General features: G+C 39.8%; 1 protein-coding gene across 11 annotated transcripts in view; it reads left to right on the top strand.

Annotated features, from left to right (window-relative positions):
• Zmynd11 (zinc finger MYND-type containing 11) overlaps window positions 1-19,170 on the top strand; it is an 85,101-nt gene that overhangs the window by 47,341 nt on the left and 18,590 nt on the right. For 8 of the 11 annotated variants that reach the window (XM_051151465.1, XM_051151467.1, XM_051151466.1 and 5 more), the window contains exons 3-4: window positions 2,863-3,022; window positions 13,194-13,355. In XM_051151465.1, coding sequence (XP_051007422.1) covers window positions 2,863-3,022; window positions 13,194-13,355 — 322 coding nt within the window. The remainder of the gene's footprint in view (window positions 1-2,862; window positions 3,023-13,193; window positions 13,356-19,170) is intronic. The other 3 variants (XM_051151474.1, XM_051151473.1, XM_051151470.1) reach the window with 1 other exon arrangement.

The following is a 19,170-nucleotide window of genomic DNA, read 5'->3' as shown; positions in this document are numbered from 1 at the left end:
TCTGTGTCCTCTGGATAGGTCTGGTTTGCATGGATCTATTTCAAGTCTTTACTGTGGATTAGATTCACTAATGATATGTCTTTGTATTTATTTTTTCCAAGAAAGAGCTCCTAAGTTAATACTCCCCTGGCTCTGTGTTTTGGACTCAGTAGCCTCAGCGTTGTTGTCTTAGGTGGAGCTTTGTGGTGATCTAGTTGCCTCATCGTCTGTTTCAGTTACATGATCAACAAAGTCTGTATTGCTTTTAGAAATCTACCTGGAACTTCTTTGTGGCCGTTTTGTGGTCAGCCCTGTACCCCCCATTGCTAGTATTTAGTTCAAGTCAGCTAGATCTCTGAGTTAAGGCTCTAGATCCATGTGTTGTTTTCCATAGATACTTTTCACTTCAGAGAAGTGAATTGCTATCTCCCTATTGTACATCTTTGCCCACTTCATTTATTTCTCACAGCGTTTGCATTATGACTATCTAGGTTTTGATTGTCTCGAATGACTAATTTCTTTTTTTGTTTTTTTTTTTTTTTGTTTGTTTGTTTTGTTTTTTGTTTTCGAGACAGGGTTTCTCTGTGTAGTCTTGGCCATCCTGGACTCACTTTGTAGACCAGGCTGGCCTCGAACTCACAGCGATCCGCATGCCTCTGCCTCCCAAGTGCTGGGATTAAAGGCATGTGCCACCACGCCCGGCTTCGAATGACTGATTTCAGTGGCAGCTGCTCTGGGTTCCAAATGCTGTTCACTGAGACCCTGATCCTGCTCATGTGTATGGCTTTGTTTTGTTTTGGTTTTTTTTTCCTTTTAGCTGTGGTTTGTTTTTTTCTCATTGTCTGGCATACCAGACAATGTATTAATATTCTGCGTTTAAGTTTTAAAGTGTTTTTATTTTTTGAGAATTTCATATACTATATTTGATCACACTCAGCCCTCTTCTGTATCTGCCAGAGCTTCTGGTTGGCTTTGCATGCTCATGTTCTGCCTTCTGCCCTGTGTGCTTTTCATCTCGCCACATTGGTGTGCATTCCATATTTGACACTTTTGTTTTTGTGTTTCACTATATATGGTGTTTTACAGTAATTAAAAGCTTTTGAGTGAGAATGTAGCAGAGTCAGTATGCTTCCATGTCACCTTCCTCCCCGACACGTTCCCGCTGTTAGTTACAGTGCCTCGACTGTCAGAGCTAATGTTCTGTTCTGCTCTCTAATCACAGTCTCGGGCTTTCTTTCCGTCTGAGTCCTTCAGTGAATTGTATGACAGGAAAAGGGCATCTGTAAAAGCAAGCTGTCTCCTGAGCAGAGATCGCCATCCCATCTGGGTACAGGGCTCAGCAGGGCCCTTTCCTGGGCTCCTCCAGGTTTTCTCCAGAAAAACGACAAAAACTCCTTCTTCTGAATAAGGAAATCCTTAAGTGCTGGGTTTTCCCCCATTTTCAAAATCATGATAAAAAATTCTTATGTTCTATTTCCTTGAAGACATTACTCTTTCTTTCGTTTTCCTTTCTTTTCCTTCTTTCACATGGGTAATCTCCCAGGAAGAGTCTTAGGCCAGTCTGATTTGTCTCACAATTTGATTTTTGTTGTTGTTGTTGTCTTGAAGCAAAGTATCTCTTGGTACCCTAGGCTAGCCTCAAACTTGCTGTGGAGGCGTTGTAGTCCCACCTTGCCTTCTGAGTGTTGGGGTTATAGGAGAGCACCCCATGCCTGATTTCATGGCCTGTTTTTATCTGCATTGGCAAAGGGCTCTTTGAAGATCACTAGTTTACAGAAAACAAGATGTTGAGATTTTCTGGTTTTTTATTCTTAAATGATTAGAAATAGAAGAAATATAAAGTTTTGTTTAAAATAAAATCAATAATAAAGCTTAAACTAAATGAGGTACAGATGGACCCGAGCAAATTGTGAAATGCAGTGAGTGTAGCTGGTAAGTGCAGGATTTACTATATTTCTGTGGTTCGGGGAGGTTTGAAGTGTTTCACTTATTTTTTAAAATATCATAAATATGTAATCAGTAGACAGTAGTGTTTTGCCTTTCTGATGATGGCATCTGTCCATATTCTCTTTGTTTAATAACCATTCATATAATTCCATACATTTATTAGTACAATTTCTTGAATTTTCAGTGCAAGTAGTTTTTAAAAATATTAAGACTATTTTAAAGTCCTTGATTGAGGACTATAAAAGTTTACCTTTAGAGTCTGCAGAGTCAAGGGAGTAACACAAAAATTAAATTGCTTGTTTGACTTAAAGTCCATCTAGTGATTTGTATTTGTTAGTTGGGACTATGTTGAAGCAATGTTGCTCCAAACATACAGGTTTAAAATAGCACCATATGTTCCTTAGTGAACATGTCTGAATGAAGTAATGCATTGTTAGATTGCCCCATCTTGTGTGAAACTGATTTGCTCTTTTACTTTTTTCTTTCTTTCTTAGTTCCCTTACTTTACTATTGTGTTTGTAGCTTTAAAAATGTGCTTATGTCTTTAAAAATGTTTAAAATGTGAACCTACATTCAGAACATTGCAAATGACTAAAAACAAAATGTTAAAATGGTACAGCATAAAAGAACTCATGCCACAAGCGCTTTATGCCTTCAATTTAATTTGGGATAGTTTTAGAAGGAAACTTTGTGTTGTAATAATCTTTGAAGAGTTTGGAAACAAAATGTTTGTCTAATTCATCATTTTCCATGAAATTAGACAAAACAAAAGCCAAACTAGCATGATGGTGGAGTTGAGGGCTTGGATACTTGTTTCCCTCCCTCCCTTTTCCCCTTCCTCTCTTCCTTCCTTCATCCCTTCCATAAATGCAGGTCATAATGAAAGAGGAACAAACGGGCCTTCCTTCTCTAACTCTGGGTTTCCTCTGTGCTCAGGTATATGTCCCGAGTCCACGGCATGCATCCCAAAGAGACCACCCGGCAGCTGAGCTTAGCTGTGAAAGATGGTCTTATTGTCGAAACGCTAACAGTGGGCTGCAAAGGCTCAAAAGCTGGTATTGAACAGGAAGGATATTGGTTACCAGGAGATGAGATTGTAAGTATATTTTATTTGACAAATTTAGAAATTTGTACTTTTGGATTCTCTTAATATTAATACAACCTGTAGAAATTTATTGTCAGAAATTTGATTCTTAACATTTTTATTAACATTAAGGCTCTGTATTGATCCCTTTTTTGTGATTCCTTAGGCAAAAACTAACTTTTATAAATATCTCACTTTTCTGTCTGTTATCTTGCATCTAAAAAATAAAATTAAGCCTGATGGTGGTGTTGCACACCTTTAAATCCAAGCACTCAGGAGGCAGAGACAGGAGGAGCTCTCTGAGGTTGAGCTAGCCTGGTCTACAGAGCAAGTTTCAGGACAGCCCAGGGCTACACGGAGAAACCCTTTCTCGAAAACAAAAACAACAACAAAATTAAATGTTCATATTAATCATGGCCTTTCCAGTACTTACTTCAACTAACATTAGTTTAAAAATGTTTCAATGCAGGTCAGTGTTTACACTGCCCAGATCATGGAAAGGGACACACTGTTCTTCAGGAAAGCTGTCTCACTTGGGTGGCTTGAGGCAGAATTTTTATGCACAGTAGTACACAGGTCCCGATGCCTAGAGTGACTGGCCATGGTCCATGCTGGCCAGTGCGTTCGGACAGGCTTTGATTCCTGAGCCCAAGTCCAGCAGGATGAGTAGATGGCTCTCTCAGACCTTCGTGTGTCGCCAGCTATGGCTTCTCTTCAGGGAGGCACTCACTCTGCTGCTGCCTGTCAGGACGTGGTTCTATGCTGAGAGGCACATGGAGAGGCACGCTCTTCCTACACAAAGACTGATTTCATGTGTAGTATTCTATCTTTTCATAATGTTTTTGGTATTTTAACCAACTAATTAGGAATGCTTTCATTATTATAATAAACATCTTTTAAGATTATAGGTTTAAAATGTTTAATTCTCTAAAATCTAAAATTTGAAAAATCTCATAAAATTTTAAATTGGTTCATTTTGTGGGAAATTTTTCTGAAATAATTTGCTTAATTTTGTTTTCTGGTGACAGACAAATCCAGAGATTCAGTGAGACTGGCTATAGAACCACCATCATATATGGTAATTCTAAACGTAGGGAGTTGGTCAGGCCTAACAGTTCTACCAGTGTTATTTATATGTCAAAACCTCAGAAAAAAAAAAAAAAAACTCAGAAAAGAAAATTCATGTTTTCTGCCAACAGAAAACATGGAAGAAAAATCATTCCTCATATCAATGCACTTTAATTTGTGAACTGCAGATACTCTTGAGAACAGATGTGACAGTTGCCATTAGAGCAGTTTCTGTCAAATTCCTGCTGTAGCTTATACCACTAGCCAAGGTAGAGCAAAGGCGGAAACTGGGAGTCCAGTGTGACTCAGGACAGTCCAGACGGCGTGGTGTATTTTGTCCCAAGCACTTGGACACTGAAAGATTCAGAAGTTGGCGCAGAGAATGTGTGAGCTGGGCTTACATCCAGGACTTGGACGTATGGGTCATGTGCTCATGCTTCTTAGAGCCGAGGGTTTATTTTCTCCTTCAGGATTTGTGTGTGAGATATATATATGTATAATTTTTCTTCCTCAGACTGAAATTTCTTTAATTCATCAAGCAATTAATTAGCTTATTATACATTTTCCACAGCATTAGGTTCTAAATTTTCCTTTTTATTTTTACATGTTTTCTTTGCACATTTTTATAGTCCTCTTTCCTTCTCTTTTTTATTACATGAAATCTTAACATATATTAAACAGCAGCTTTACAGGTTTAATGTTAATTCATTCTTATTCACAAGCAGTTTTATACTAAATATACATGTATAATGTAGCTGGGTATATCAAATTTGTGCTTATAGAATATATAACTAAAGACTCAAGGGTAAAGTTGTATATGGGATGAGGTAATGTCTATCTTAAACATTCCTTGCTTATAAGTCTGGAATTGTTTAAACTTCATAGAATCAGTGCTCAGCTGCATTGTGGGCATGCTAACATTTGTTCCATGTGATTAAGGATTGTCTTAGTTATTGTTCTGACACTGTGTAGGGACACCATGATGAAGATGGTACTTGTGAGAGAAGGCGTTGATGGGGGCTTGCATTTCAGTGGGAGTGTTGTGCACACAGCAGGCAGCCAGGGGGCTGAGAGAGAGAAACACTGGGCCTGCTGTGGCCGTTTTAAACCTCAACGCCCACCCCTAGAAACATACTTCCAACAAGACCACACCTTCTAATCCTTCCTAAACAGTTTTACTGGGAACCAAGCATGCAAATATATGTGCCTGTGGTGGCCTTTCTCATTCAAACCACACCAAGATTAAATAAAAAGGTATCCATGAAGCCTACACAAATATACCTAAAGCAAGTGTTTGACCAGTAAATAAGTATATGTAGTAGCAGTCTCTTGTGCAGAAAGGCAATAGAGTTAACAATAATGTACTGTGTATTTCAACACAGGCGAAAGAATAGACTTTAAATAGATATGTTTATTAGTCTGGTTTGGTCTTTTCATAACATATATATGTGTCAAAGCATCATACTGTGCTCTATAAATTTATAGTTACTTACAAATTAAAACTTTAAAATGCTTAAAATAAGTGTTTATAGACAGTGTAGTATAAGAATCAATTTAAAAAATTAATTTACTTTTATTTCATGTACATCGGTGTTCTGCCTGCATATATATCTGTGTGAGAGTGTCAGGTCCTTTGGAACTGGATTTACAGACAGTTGTGAGCTCTCATGTAGGTGCCGGGAATTTAACCTGGGTCCTTTGGAAGAACAGCCGGTGTGTTCTTAGCTGCTAACCCATCTCTTCATCCCAGAAGCATCAATTTTTTATTAACCATATAAACTGAGTCTTTTTAGATAAGTAATCTAAAAAGTGCTCTCCAATATAAATCCTGTACAGAGCTTGCCCTTGAAAAGACTAGATCTTGCTGAAGGTGTAGATAATGAAGCTGACTGAACATATGAGGCTCTCACCACCTGAGCCAGTGCACACTTGCCTGACAGTGAGGTCCTCACGCCTTAGGACACCCACAAGTTCATGTGATTAACCATGTCACTGTAGCACAATATGAGATTCCACACTGCCCAGGCTTTGTGTAATTGTATTAACCCTGTCGTTTGCACACAGATGGAGGTCTATGGTGAACTGCCAAGTTAGTAAATGTTCCTCACACCACACACACTATGTCAAGAAGGTTTGATGGAAGGGAGGGCCCCCTTGTCTAACTTGCATAAAGTTCTGTGGTCCAGGGCTCTGCACACCAGCATTTCGGACTCTGCAAATTCATACTTTGTGTGTGATTTCAATTGCTTTGGTGTCGTAAAAACTAGAGTTTTAAACTGTGCTTTGTATGTTGAGCGCTTCATTCAGAGCTATGATAGACTTCAGTGAGGCCGTTCTATTACTTCAAGACTAAGTGACACTGTTCTTCTTGCACCTGAAGAGAGCAGCTGTGAAGTCGGAAATGGATACATAAGATTGCTTCTTGAGTCTCGCAGGCTGCGGCTCCTGAGTTACTTTACGTAGCAGAGGTTGGAGGGTGCCTGGCTTCATTTCCATCAGTGAGTGAAGAAAGAAAAGACCATGAGCATAGTTTTCCTTCCTCCCAGCAGCGGGTGTGAACAGAGCTTCAAAGTCAGTTGATGGCATCACATTGCTAATGCACTCCTACTACCTACCTCCTTTTCGCTAATGCTTATTTTTAGAACTTGAAACAATAAAAAAAAAAGTATATCTGGACCATTATTTTTATTTACAGTTTCCTATATGAAACTTTATCTGTCTTTGAGGAAGCTAGTGGATTATAATACAAAGACAGAGGCCCTTATATCACTAAAATTCCTTCTTCTTGCCTCGTAATGTTCTCAGACATTGCTCAGTGGTGATCTCATACACAAATTGCAGCCCCCTGTGTAAGCATCAGTTCTGTTGGAGAAACTATGGTAAATGGAGCAGTGCATCTTCATGGCGACTTCCATATGTGTGTGTGAGATGGTGACTGTAAAGGGCACCGTTCACAGCAAGACTACTGGGTGAACGGCCTGCTTACACCACGGTCAGTGCATATGTAAAACTGAGCACACCGGCCTGTCTTCTAAGTGACATACATGCAGTACTGACAAACACAAGGATTTTTGGTCATCTGAAAAACTAGACTGGTATTAACTGATAGAGTCCAAATAGTGCCAAAAACATGGCTTTCACAGCTAGTGGAGTTCTGCAGCTAAGAGGGCACGGACGTGCATTTTGTTACCTGAACATTTAATACTTTGCTATATCAGTGTCTTTTCTCTTTTGAGGTTGTAAAGCTAGCAGCATTTTTCTGGCACTCTGTGCAAGACCAGCGCAGTATTGCAAAATAATTAATGATTAAGTAGCTGACATGCGACACACAGACACTTGAATGTGCACATCCCATGCCAGCATGTGTCCAGGCTCATGTTCATACAGTGCTTTATCATCTACTTACTCCAAAATACACATGATTGGGGCAATATTTAGTCCATATTTCTAGCATTTCATCCTCTTTATTCTTAAATTTTGAGAACTGTATATCTTTACCATTTGCTAGGGGAGTGAAGTTTATGGTTTACCAGTTATCTTTGTAATCAATATAGGATAATGTCTCACAAATTAACCTGTTGGTTTATAAAGTGCTCACCAAGGTTAAAAAGGTGTTTCCAAGACATGTAACATAGGAAACAGGTAACCATAGTTTTGGATCATTTGCAGATAAAATGTATACAATATGTATCTTGACACCAGGCAGTTACCATGACCTGTTGGTGATTTCCAACTTTGTTGACAGTCCCAGGACAAGGCTGCACTTTGATTTGTTAAGTAATTTTGATCTGACAGTGAAGAATTTGGTTGCCAGTGTTGAATATGACTTAAAAATCTTTTATAAAAATGATGTTCCTTTAAAACCGTCTTCTCCTCCCATAGACCTGCTGGGTTAGGACTCAGGACCTCATTTCTCTCCTAGTTCATGTCAGTATAGAAACAGAGGCTCTACCGAGAGCCTCGGGTTACAGGCTTATGTACAGTCAGTCCTTACTTTCTTGTCTTGCCACTGCTGAGTCCAGACTAATTGCAGTTCTGACTAGATTTTGTCCTCTTAACTCTGAGGACTTTCAAGTTAACTGTTTCTAATATCAGGACTGCAGCCACTCTCAGACCTCTGAGGAGCACCATTCTTAATAAAAAGCAGGCATTTTATAGTTTTTTCTGTTATTTTTTTGCTTCTCCATTATTTTAGGTTTTTGATACACTCTTTTTTAAAGGGCATAATTAATGGATATATATATTTCATAGTTTCCTAAAGAAATGAGTATATTATTTTAGGAATGAATGTGCTGAAATTACACACCCTAGTAGGGCACAATTGACACATTGAAGAAATGTCATTAATGGTTATTTTCAACTCAAATGGACAGCTTATTAGAAGTATTGATTTATATTTATCTTGAAATTCAGCTAAGCTCACACCTCTTAGGTACGACATTGATTAGAATTGATGCCCTTGTTCCTCACAGACCTTACTGCATATAGCCACGGGAGCTTTTCTTTTGTTTTATGCTTTTTGTTTTTGTTTGTTTGTTTGTTTGTTTTTTCAAAACAGGGTTTCTCTTTGTAGCCTTGGCTTTTCCAGACTCACTTTGTAGACCAGGCTGACCTCGAACTCTCAGTGATCCCACCTGCCTCTGCCTCCTGAGTGCTGGGATTAAAGGCGTGCACCACCACACCTGGCTTGCATGCCTTCACTCTTGAGGAAACATGTTGAAAGGCTGCTGAATTCAAGCTGAACTGGACATTCCAGTATATTGTATATACCATGTAAATTTAAGAACTGTTTTTTTTTTAAAGCAATTTAGATTTTTGCTTTTTTTGTTACATTTGCTATTAGCTTGTTGCCTTAAATACCTTAAACATAAATTTTGACGTACTTTTGATGCTATTGCTGTTCTAAAATACGAAATGTTTTAGTCTCTTTAGGTTATTTATGTATGGAATTAATTATATATTCTTTGAATATTCATTCCCAACCTCAGTTACAAAGAAGAGTAAACAATCTTTTATTTACTGAGTATTAAGTAAATGCTGGTGAGTACTAGTGAACTAGAAACCACCTACACTAGAGCTCCCTGTGATGTTAGACCCATGACTTACTGAGAAGTGACAAGGGGTGGGGGGGGGGGGGAGAAGGAGAGACTATTTGCTTAACAGTATTTTGAGTGGTTCTATCCTTAAAGTGTGTTGGTGGGCTGTGTGTGCATGAATTCTTGCTTTTTGGTACTTTCTCCTTCTCTGAATTCTGTTTCACTGGGCAATATTGTAATTTATTTTCAATATTTAAAATCATTAAAACAAACCCTCACATGTAAATGACTATACCTGGATTTGTTAACAGAGTTAGACAAATCCTAGAATCGCACAGCACTTATTTTACAGTGTGTCTTCACTATAATGCACACTGTTACATACATGCTCGGCGGTGTAGTATGTATGTCTATCTTGAAGACATTGGGTGTTAAAAAGTTAAAATTGCCTTTGGATGATTGAAGAGCCTTGACCAGGTTTGAAATGCCCTCTTTCAACAGTTCTCCAGACACCCTCCTTGGTACATGGCCACAAAATTTCTGAGCTTCCTCTTCGTCCCTGAATTGGAGCTAATTATATTTCCTGTTCTACCTTGCTCAGAGAATGTTGTGAAAATAAGATATGATAATGAATTCTAAGTGCTTGAAAAGAAACGCACTCATGTGATTAGAAGCATGTTATCAATGGGGTGTAGTTCCTGTTTTGTGCAATGCATAGATAGTAACACTGGCTGCCATCTCCTGAGCGCTCAGGCTGTGCCAGACACTCTTCTGTGCACTGTGTACATATGAACTCGTTTGCATCTTACCAAGACACAATAAGCTAGGAGCTCTCATTCTGTTCATTTTACAGATAGAAGAGAACACGTAGGGAAGCTAAGTCCTCTGCCCAAGTTTATACAGCGTGAGAGTCAGGGCCAGGATTTGAACCAGTCTGTCTCCAGAGTGTTAGCCGAACAGTAGATCATAGGCTGCTGCTAGCTGAAGGATCTGAGTACAGCCTGGATAAATTACACTACTCAGCATGTATATAGTAGTGTGCTTTAGTGCAAATACAGCTCTAAAATGAGTTCTCTACCAATCCAGGGTTAGTTTAATTCTGTTAACAAATTCAGTTAGTCATTTACACGTGAGGATTTGATGGTTACATATTTTTAGTGATTTTAAATATTGAAAATTCATGGATGAGGTATTTGAGTTTACCGTGTTCCCATTCATTGTTCTGATTAAAAAAAAAAAAATCCAGTGTAATTCAGTTTCAAATCAATCAGACATACATTTGTGGCATGTTCTAGTATGCGTGGCTAGTAAGACATTCTTCTGACATGACTGGGTCTCATGGAGAGATTTCTGTGTCTATCCGTAGCCTTCCTGTACAATTAGTGACAGCTCTTCAGTTTGCTACTGTCTTTTCATTAATGATCAGCTCAGTAATAGAGTGTTCTGTGAACATTGCCTGACAAATAGTGTAAATTGTACGTCAAGTAATAAACTATGAGCGAAACCCCTTTAGCCCTGTGTTACCTGATATGAGCAAAATTGTGGCAGAGACCAAGATTATCTTGTTTTTATTTTGAAAGGCCTACAGTACGCAGCCTTTCTCCAGGACAGCAGCCCCAGACAAGGTGAACTAATTTTGCACTACATTATTTTACTTTAATTTTGCCTTTTTTAAAAAAACTAGAGTTCTGTCTTGTTAGGTTAGCACAGTTAACTCTTGCTAGACTTGTTTGTGGAGACTGTGCTGTCTTTACCTCTGTGTTAGTTTGCACTCCAAAGTCATTCTTGTTCTGATGTGGAGTTTTACACATGCTGCTGAGCAGACTATCCTGTGGCATCCAGTGCAAATGTAAACTCGGCATATTGTCAGATGTGACTGGTGTGTGTGAGCCTCACTGCTTAAATGATTTCTGTTTACTAAAGACAAGCTGGAGGCAGCTTGGCCTGTGGTCCACATGACTCATTTATAACTCAATTTTTAATAGATTGGAATCCAGTGACTTTTGTGCTTCACTTTTGCATGTTTTATATATTATGAATAGCTTTTGCCATGATTAAGATAACAAGAAGCATTGTCTTCTTAAACTCATATGATGATGAGATTAGTAATAGCCATTTTAAAAACATAACCAAGCCAGGCACGGAGATGCAAGCCTGTAATTTAGTATTGGAAAGGCAGATCTCTCTGAGTTGCAGGCCAGGCCTGTTAGTGAGACCTTGTGTTTAAAAGAAAAGAATCAAATAAGTTAACGTGAAAAGTTTCTGCACGTTGTTTCATTTACCTTATGGTTGCATTCCTGCAATTATTTTTAAAAGTAGAACTAAGTACCCCAACAAGGACAGATCCATTATTTCAGTGTCTGCTTCATAGTTAGGGGAAATGGTGGGGTAGGGAGAGGGAAAGCTGGAATGGTGGTGCTTTTCCTGCACAGCGGTAACTATACTGTGAAGATGAGTTAAATTGTGAAGGACGGCAGTTTTTTCATTAACAAGTCCATATAATCAGTGATGTTCTTTAAGATATTTCCAAACAGCTGTGAGAGTAAAATACTTTTTTTGTTTGAACTTAGAATAAGCTCTTTAAATAAAAAAATAGAATTCTGAAGCTTATTTATATTAAACATTTTTGAATATGAAAATGAAATAGCCAATAATATCATATATGTTTGCGCTGACCACCTGAAATGGACACAGCAGTGACTAGCTGTGGTTCATCTGAGCACCACATGCAGGTCTTTGTGTTGCCCCTGAGTCGCAGGTGGTAGTGCAGATGCCTTTTCTCATTCTTTTGTTTTGGGGTAGTTTTGTAAAATTAGTACTTTGTGGTTGCAGTCCAAGTGGATCACTCCGGCAGATAGGTTTGCAAGGAGTATACAGCTCCAGTGAGGAGCTAAATGTCCTAGTTTTCCTTACTGTTCTGGTCAGTGAAGACTGAGTTTCTTACTGAAATGTAGACCCACAAAGTTTACATGTCTGTAGCAGTGACTGCTCTGCCCGAATCATGGCTCTGTGCTCCTAGTGAGTGCATGGTAGCATTCCGTTGTGCTTGCAGTAGTCAGTGTTGACTGAGTGCTAGCTTGAATCCCACTTGCTGGGGTAATATTAGCATCTGAGAAGATGAGGAAGACGCTCAACCTTGGAAAGAGTGTGGATATACACAAAAATAACTGATAGCTGAACTCTACTGGAAGTAGCCTTGGTGGTGTCAACTTCAGTTTCCTTTTGTTCGTTTGGCTTCCGCACCTGCAGAAGAGTCAAGAGTTACCCTTCAGTCTGAAGTGTTACTTTAGGAAAAGCAAAGAACGACATTTGTAAAGAATGAATTGTAAGCACACGGCAATGTGACAGTCTCCTGTGTGTACTCAGCTTGTCCTGGCTGTGCAGAGGCCACCTTGTTGAGAGACGCTTGTGTAGCTGCTTGTGCTCTTGGACCTGCTAGGACAAGCCACAGCCAGACGCAGCCTGCGTCCCTGCGTTTGGCGTGGTGACCAGTCTCTTTACATAGGGACTACTCCTTTAATTTCACACTTTCAATTTATCTGTCTAAATTCAACCACCCCGACTCTTGGTGACCTGCTAGGACATGGGCGTTAGGTGAGTTGTTATTTTCAGTTCAGGAGACAAGCATAGTGCGTGCCACCACTTGTGACTGCGGACCTTGTCCCGCAGTGTGTCGGCAGTCATGGCACTCACTTGTGATTTGTAAAAAGCAGGACAAAGCACAGGTTTGTCTGTTGGAAATATAAAGCTGCCGGTTGTCGTGGGCACTCAGCTTACAAATGACGTTATTCTTTAGGTCCTAGTTTTAAATGAAAGATAATATTAGAGCTCTGGACATAACTCACTTCGGAGTTGTTTGCTATCAGATCACCCGATGGTATTTCTGAGTATTGCTACTACATAGGAGAGAATCCAAGTTTTAAAGTATATTTCTAGGTATTTTCTCTCTTGTTTTATCACATTGAATGTCTTAAATTGTTTATAATGCCTAACTTGTGATGGACTTTAGTTTCAATTTTGTTCTTAGTTATAAAGATATTGACAAAATGTCATACGAAATTATTTTGTATTTTTTGTAGGACTGGGAAACAGAAACTCATGACTGGTATTGTTTTGAATGCCATTTGCCTGGAGAGGTGTTGATATGTGACCTGTGTTTTCGTGTGTATCATTCCAAGTGTTTGTCTGATGAGTTCAGGCTTAGAGACAGCAGTAGTCACTGGCAGTGCCCAGTTTGCAGGGTGAGTACCTACGAGCTTTCACGTGCTGGTCAGGGGGTTGGAACATGAACAACAGTGTCACCAGGAACCCAGGTGGGCTCGCTAGGTCAATGATGGATCCTGGGGGTGGGGGTACCTGCTGAAATGACTGTGACCAATGAATACAACTCTCATAAATGGGCCTCGCAGAGCACACCCCATGTTTCAGGGTGTACATTTTAGAGAATTTTAATCATATAAAATATCTTCACATATTTTATACCCATTTCTAGATTATATGACTGCTTTAAAGGCTAGCATTTCAAATTATGAACTGCTTGCCACATTGAGGTGTGTTCAATATTGATTTTGTAATACATGCCAGAGTCAATGCTGCTGAGAGCACACCTCAGCAAAAGGCCCAGTGTTGGGAGTGTTCCTGGTCAGCTTCCCGTCTTATAGCTGTGGAAGCTGCTTTTTTTTTTTTTTTTTTCCTGTCATCATGACTTAGTTTATTTTTTTGCTTATATTTTTTGTGGAGGGTGGACATATTTTATGTGGAGGGTGGAGGGACAGTTGCACATTAAAATTTCTAATTACTTAAAGTGCATTGTGCAGTTGGTAAAATATGTATTTTGCACAATAATTTTCAATCATTTTCCTCACTGAAGAACACGCATGCTGTGCGGTTGTAGTGTGTCATGATATGAGTGATGTGTGGTGGCTAAGTACTGCATTTCACAAGGCACTGATGGTGCTGGTGTGAACTTGCTTGGTAGCTTTATAATTTGTGTTACTCAGCTACTTAGCGAGAGTCGTCACATTGTCCAGCTAAGCATAAGTTCGGGTTCTTAGTATGCCTTAAATAATACTTCAGCAGTTTGAATGATTATTTAATTTCTCAAAAATTCTATTTTTACAACTTTCTTCTCTTTAATCTTAGTCAGAAACTTCATCTGGGCGTGATCAGTGAATGTCCAGACCCATCTTAGTGTGTCCACCATGGTAACTGAGTCTTGCTTACCTCAGTCCACTTCATGCAGGGTGTCCTTACTAACTGAGGTCTTGGTTACCTGAACCCAATTAGCTTAAAATGTACACAAAAGACAATTAGAATAGCATTAATAACCCTGTTTCATGGTCATTTATTGGGAAATATGAGACGGTATCAACAAATGAATCTGGAAGTATCAGTATCAAGGCTGAGGTGGTAGATTTCTTCTAGATCTTCAAAAGCATGGGATGTCCACATGAAATCAGTGCAGGCTTGGCCTCAGGCACCATTCTGAGCAGAGGGCTGGTGTCACTTGTGTTCTGTTGTCATGGGTTTGCATCGTGCCTCTTAAAAGCAAATACATATCGCTTATCTTCTAGGAAGTAAAAACTTGGCCTCTTATGAGGAAGAGCTAGGCCTGGTGGGCCAGCTACACAGGACTGCTGGGCCTACAGAGTAAGTTCAGGGCCAGCACAGAGAAACCACTGAGTCCATGTCCATTTAAAAAAAAAAAAAGCAAGCCAGCAAGCAAAGAAAATGTAAAGAGGACTTTTACATAGAGCTCAGTGGGAGATTCCTGATCAGCTTTCCTAGCATGTGTGGGAACCTGGATTCAATCCTTTGTATGTCGTCCCCCAAAGAGAAAAATGTGCAAGTATTAAAGCAGTAAGGACCCGGGGAGGGGACACCCCGCACCATCAGGTCTTTAACTTAATCATCAGTTTTCACTTTCATAGTAAGAGTTTAAGTAAAAGCACTGAGAGTTTATATAAGAGACAGAAGTGGAATCATACTTTGAAGAAAATAGTATTTATAAAGTTCTATTTCTTTTTCTTGTCCATGGTTGTTCTGTTTGGTTCTGATTAGGTCTTTTTCTTTGTTTGGTTGTTTGGTTGTTGGTTGTTTTTTTTTTTTTTTTTTTTTTTTTTTAATTTCATTGTTAACTGGCTCAGAAATACATGGCCATTTCATCCTATTCTGTTGTTCAGTTTGGATGCTTTTATGATACAAGGATATAATTGTCTTACATCAGTCTGTCTGTCTGTCTGTCTGCCTGCCTGCCTGCCTGCCTGCCTGTCTCTCTCTCTCTCTCTCTCTCTCTCTCTCTCTCTCTCTCTCTCTCTCTCTCTCACACACACACACAGTAAATTACGTATTTATAACATAGTCTGTGAACTGTCCCCAACAAGACACCGGAAGCTTGTGTTTGAGGCTGAATTTGGGGAATTTCACCTTCAGCTCTGAAACCTCCAAAGAAACTATCATTTCTAAGTTAGGTCTGTTCTGTTGTTTTAATAGTTACGTTCAAGAAAATGACAATTGCTAAATAATTCTTTTTAAAAACAAAACAAAAAATTGTAATAAAAGCCATCTTTATTATTAAGAAATAAGGGAGTGTCTAGATTGAAATATTCTTGCACTAAAGGAGCTTGGGGTTCACAGACTGAAAATCTCTAGAATTTTGGCTCCAGTCAGAATCAGTGTTCCGGTCTTTCTGGAATGTTCGGTAAATTTGGATAGTCACACACACAACCAAGGACATCTGTAGAGAGGAACCTCAGTCCTAGACAGACAGAGAGCAGAAGGAAGCCAAACATTACCACTAAGATGTGAGCTTAAAGCACATGTGCCTGTAATCACTGGGAGAGACCCAGGGCACCTTGTTGTGCCTTCGGGCCCAGGTGGCTTGAAGCATCAGCAGGAACAGGCTGTGTCCCAGCTGAGTCAGGCCCGAAGGCTGTAAAGACAAGTGTTCCTTTCTCAGTCCAAGTAATTTGACTTTAGGGAGCTTACATCTCCAAGAATGTTCCTGTAGAATGCCTGCTGCCTTTTAAAAGTAGCTCATGAGTATCTAATTAGATTTTACTTTGAGAAAAATATGCCTATCTAGTTATATACTCTTGTTCCTGTGAACTTATTAACTTAGGAGAGATTTTAAGTCATTTTAACAGCAATGTGGTAAAGTATTTAAGTAACAGATAAGAAAAGCAAAAGTCACAGAATTCCTTTTCTGTAGGTAGATATTCTTCAGACTTTTTGTGTTATGTGTGTGTGCGTGTGTGCATACGTGTGTTAAGTGCTTTACTGGATACAGTCAGCTTGTGCCCAAGACATCCTGTCTGTACATCTTACATAGAAAAGCCAGAGGTCCCTCGGCTGACCAGGTCTTACAAACGTGCTTTCGTGTGCCCCCCATCATTTCACATTGACAGCTTGTCAGCGAAGCATGTCCGCATTTGCGTCTGAAACCCTGCTCACGGTCAGCGCTGAGGACCCCGCTCACTATTCTTTTTGAAGCTGGCTAACATTTGATTTTCATGAAATAATCATGAATTTACCAAGCAAAACTGAAAAAAAAAAAAAAACCTTTTTAAAAAGCCCCCTTTGCTCTTGCTTCTCTCTCTTGTCTGGTCGCTCTCCGTGTGTCTGTGTCGCTCTTTCTCTGTGGGGTGTCCCTCCCTGCTCTCCCATGCTCCTATAATAAACTTCTCCATATCATTAAAAAAAAAAACTCCTTTGACGTTTTTAGTTACATAAAGGAAGTATGTTTAGAACACAGCATAGCCGTGGTGCTTTAACACATTTTCATGTGTGTTGTGTGTGCGAGATCCTCTCTGGTCACTGGCTGGAGGGTGAGCTCACCTTTCAAAGCGTGTGCCCGTTTATACTGCAGCACATGGCAACTTTTGTCAGTTTTGTCCTTGGCCATTTGTTTTTTCTCAGATGTCTCATATTTTTTGGTTCTCTTTCTTTACATATGTTGTTTCCAAATTAGAAAGTCATTTTCCTCTTTGGTGCCATGGTTTGTGGTTGGCCTGTCTGTGTCGGTGTGTCTGTGTCTGTGTGTCTGTGTCTGTCTGTGTACTTCGGCCTGTCTGTGTCGGTGTGTCTGTGTCTGTGTGTCTGTGTCTGTCTGTGTACTTCATTCTTATTAGCCTATAAGCCTTTGGGGGGAAAAATCACAGGACTGATTGAGTGACACCTGTGAACATTATTTTTGGACTAAGAGAACTTGTAATCATCAGAATAAAATCAGGAACTATCCTATCAGAATCAACTCTACAATCTACTTTTTCCTATTAATGTTTGGGAGGACTATAGAATAATTAAATATACCAATAAGGAGCTTTTGAGCATATTTTAAATATATAGGCCAGGGGGCCTGTCATTAAAAACCCTACAAGTACCTGTCAGTCTGTGGTGGTGGAAGTGGTCTCTGGTGCTGTCCAGTGTGAGCCTCTGGCCACATATGACTGTGGCTACCAGAGCAGACAGTGTTGTTTTTAAGTATTCACTTTCTTGTCCCTGTACAGCACTAAGAAAAGCATCTTCCAATATGAAATGTCACATTGTCTGGCCTTGGCCTCCCCATGAAACCTTTCTCTTACTTTAAGAATTCTAAAGGAGACCTGTGCATGGCAGCGCACGCCTTTAATCTCAGCACTTGGGAGGGAGAGGCAGGTGGATCTTTCAGTTTGACGCTAGCTTTGTCTACAGAGTAAGTTCCTCAAGAGTGTACAGATTCTGTAGCAAGCCCTGATTGTGAGAGCAATGACCTTAATGCTCAAGAGTATGGCATTTGCTCTCTGTTTAGTCCCTTATAAAGCATCAGAAGATTAATGAGGAGAGCAGTACACTAAAGCAAGTAAAATGTCTTCTTTCTTCCCCAGACAATTGGTGCTGCCCAGTGAGTGATGGGCTGGCTTTGGAGTGAGCCCTGCGTTCTTCTCCCTCCTTTTGACATATGCTCCTTCTCTGCTATGGTGCATTGTTGTTTTGTTGTTTTGATTAGTAATTGTAGATTCATGTTAGTGCCATGGTTTAAATTCATAGACACAGTTTTCCTCTGTGAACTGTAATGTGCATCTGCAGCGGTCAGGGCCGCTTGCCTCCGTGAACCTCAGAAAGGTAGTGGTGAGCTCCTTGCTCCTTTCTCTGTTTCTGGGGCTCAGATGGAATACTGCTCAGAGATTTTGCCCACAAAGAATAATAAAATACTACTTGACTGTCCATCTCCTCATCTGACTAACCTTTGTGTCACTTTGCATCTCGTACAGTGTGTGGGCACACATACACAAACAGACAACACACCAGACACAGCACACAAACACCCCATGTATCACACTCACACACACACACACACATACCAGACACATCAGACACAGCGCAGACACACCGGATGTACTGTGCATACAAACACTAGCTGTCCCTCCTCACATACATACAAACCACATACTGACTACACATCACACACCAGACACTAACCACTGCACACACATATTACACATGCCACACACTACTTTACAACAAAAGGATCTGCTCAGGAAGGAAAGACAAGATTGTTCCAGTATGTCCTTTAAAAAACTGCAAAGTACTTATCTCTTCTCAGATATCTACATGGCATTTTTCTCTGTGAAAAACTCATTTTTTTTATGAATTGCATGGTGATTAATGTAGCCCAGTAGTAAGCTATGGAAGCATAGGAAGTACAGATAAGAAACAAAACAAAAAATGTTGGAGAGGCTGATGATGACGATGACGATGACAATGATGATGATGATGATTTCAGAACGTGTCCTGTTCTTTCAGAGGACCCAGGTTCAAGGGCCAGCACTTCACAGCAGGCAGATTATAACTGCCTTTAACTCCAGCTCCAGGGCACCCGGGTGTCTTTAGCCTTCTCAGACACTGGCCTTTTAAAGTTAACTCTTAAGTCCTCTGTCAAGCCCCTGGTACCTTTCCTGTCCTACGTGGATTGTAGTGTGCCCATTAGGCAGATGGAAATGAAAGGAACAGAACTTGTCCACTATTAAAGCTAACCAGAGTATGTACACGGAGGAGCAGTCAGGTCCAGTGACTGCC

Source organism: Acomys russatus, chromosome 9 (assembly GCF_903995435.1).
Source record: "Acomys russatus chromosome 9, mAcoRus1.1, whole genome shotgun sequence".
In the NCBI taxonomy this organism is placed as follows: Eukaryota; Metazoa; Chordata; class Mammalia; order Rodentia; family Muridae; genus Acomys; species Acomys russatus.
The sequence above is the reverse complement of the archived record's forward strand: the minus strand, read 5'-3'. Positions and strand labels throughout refer to the sequence as shown.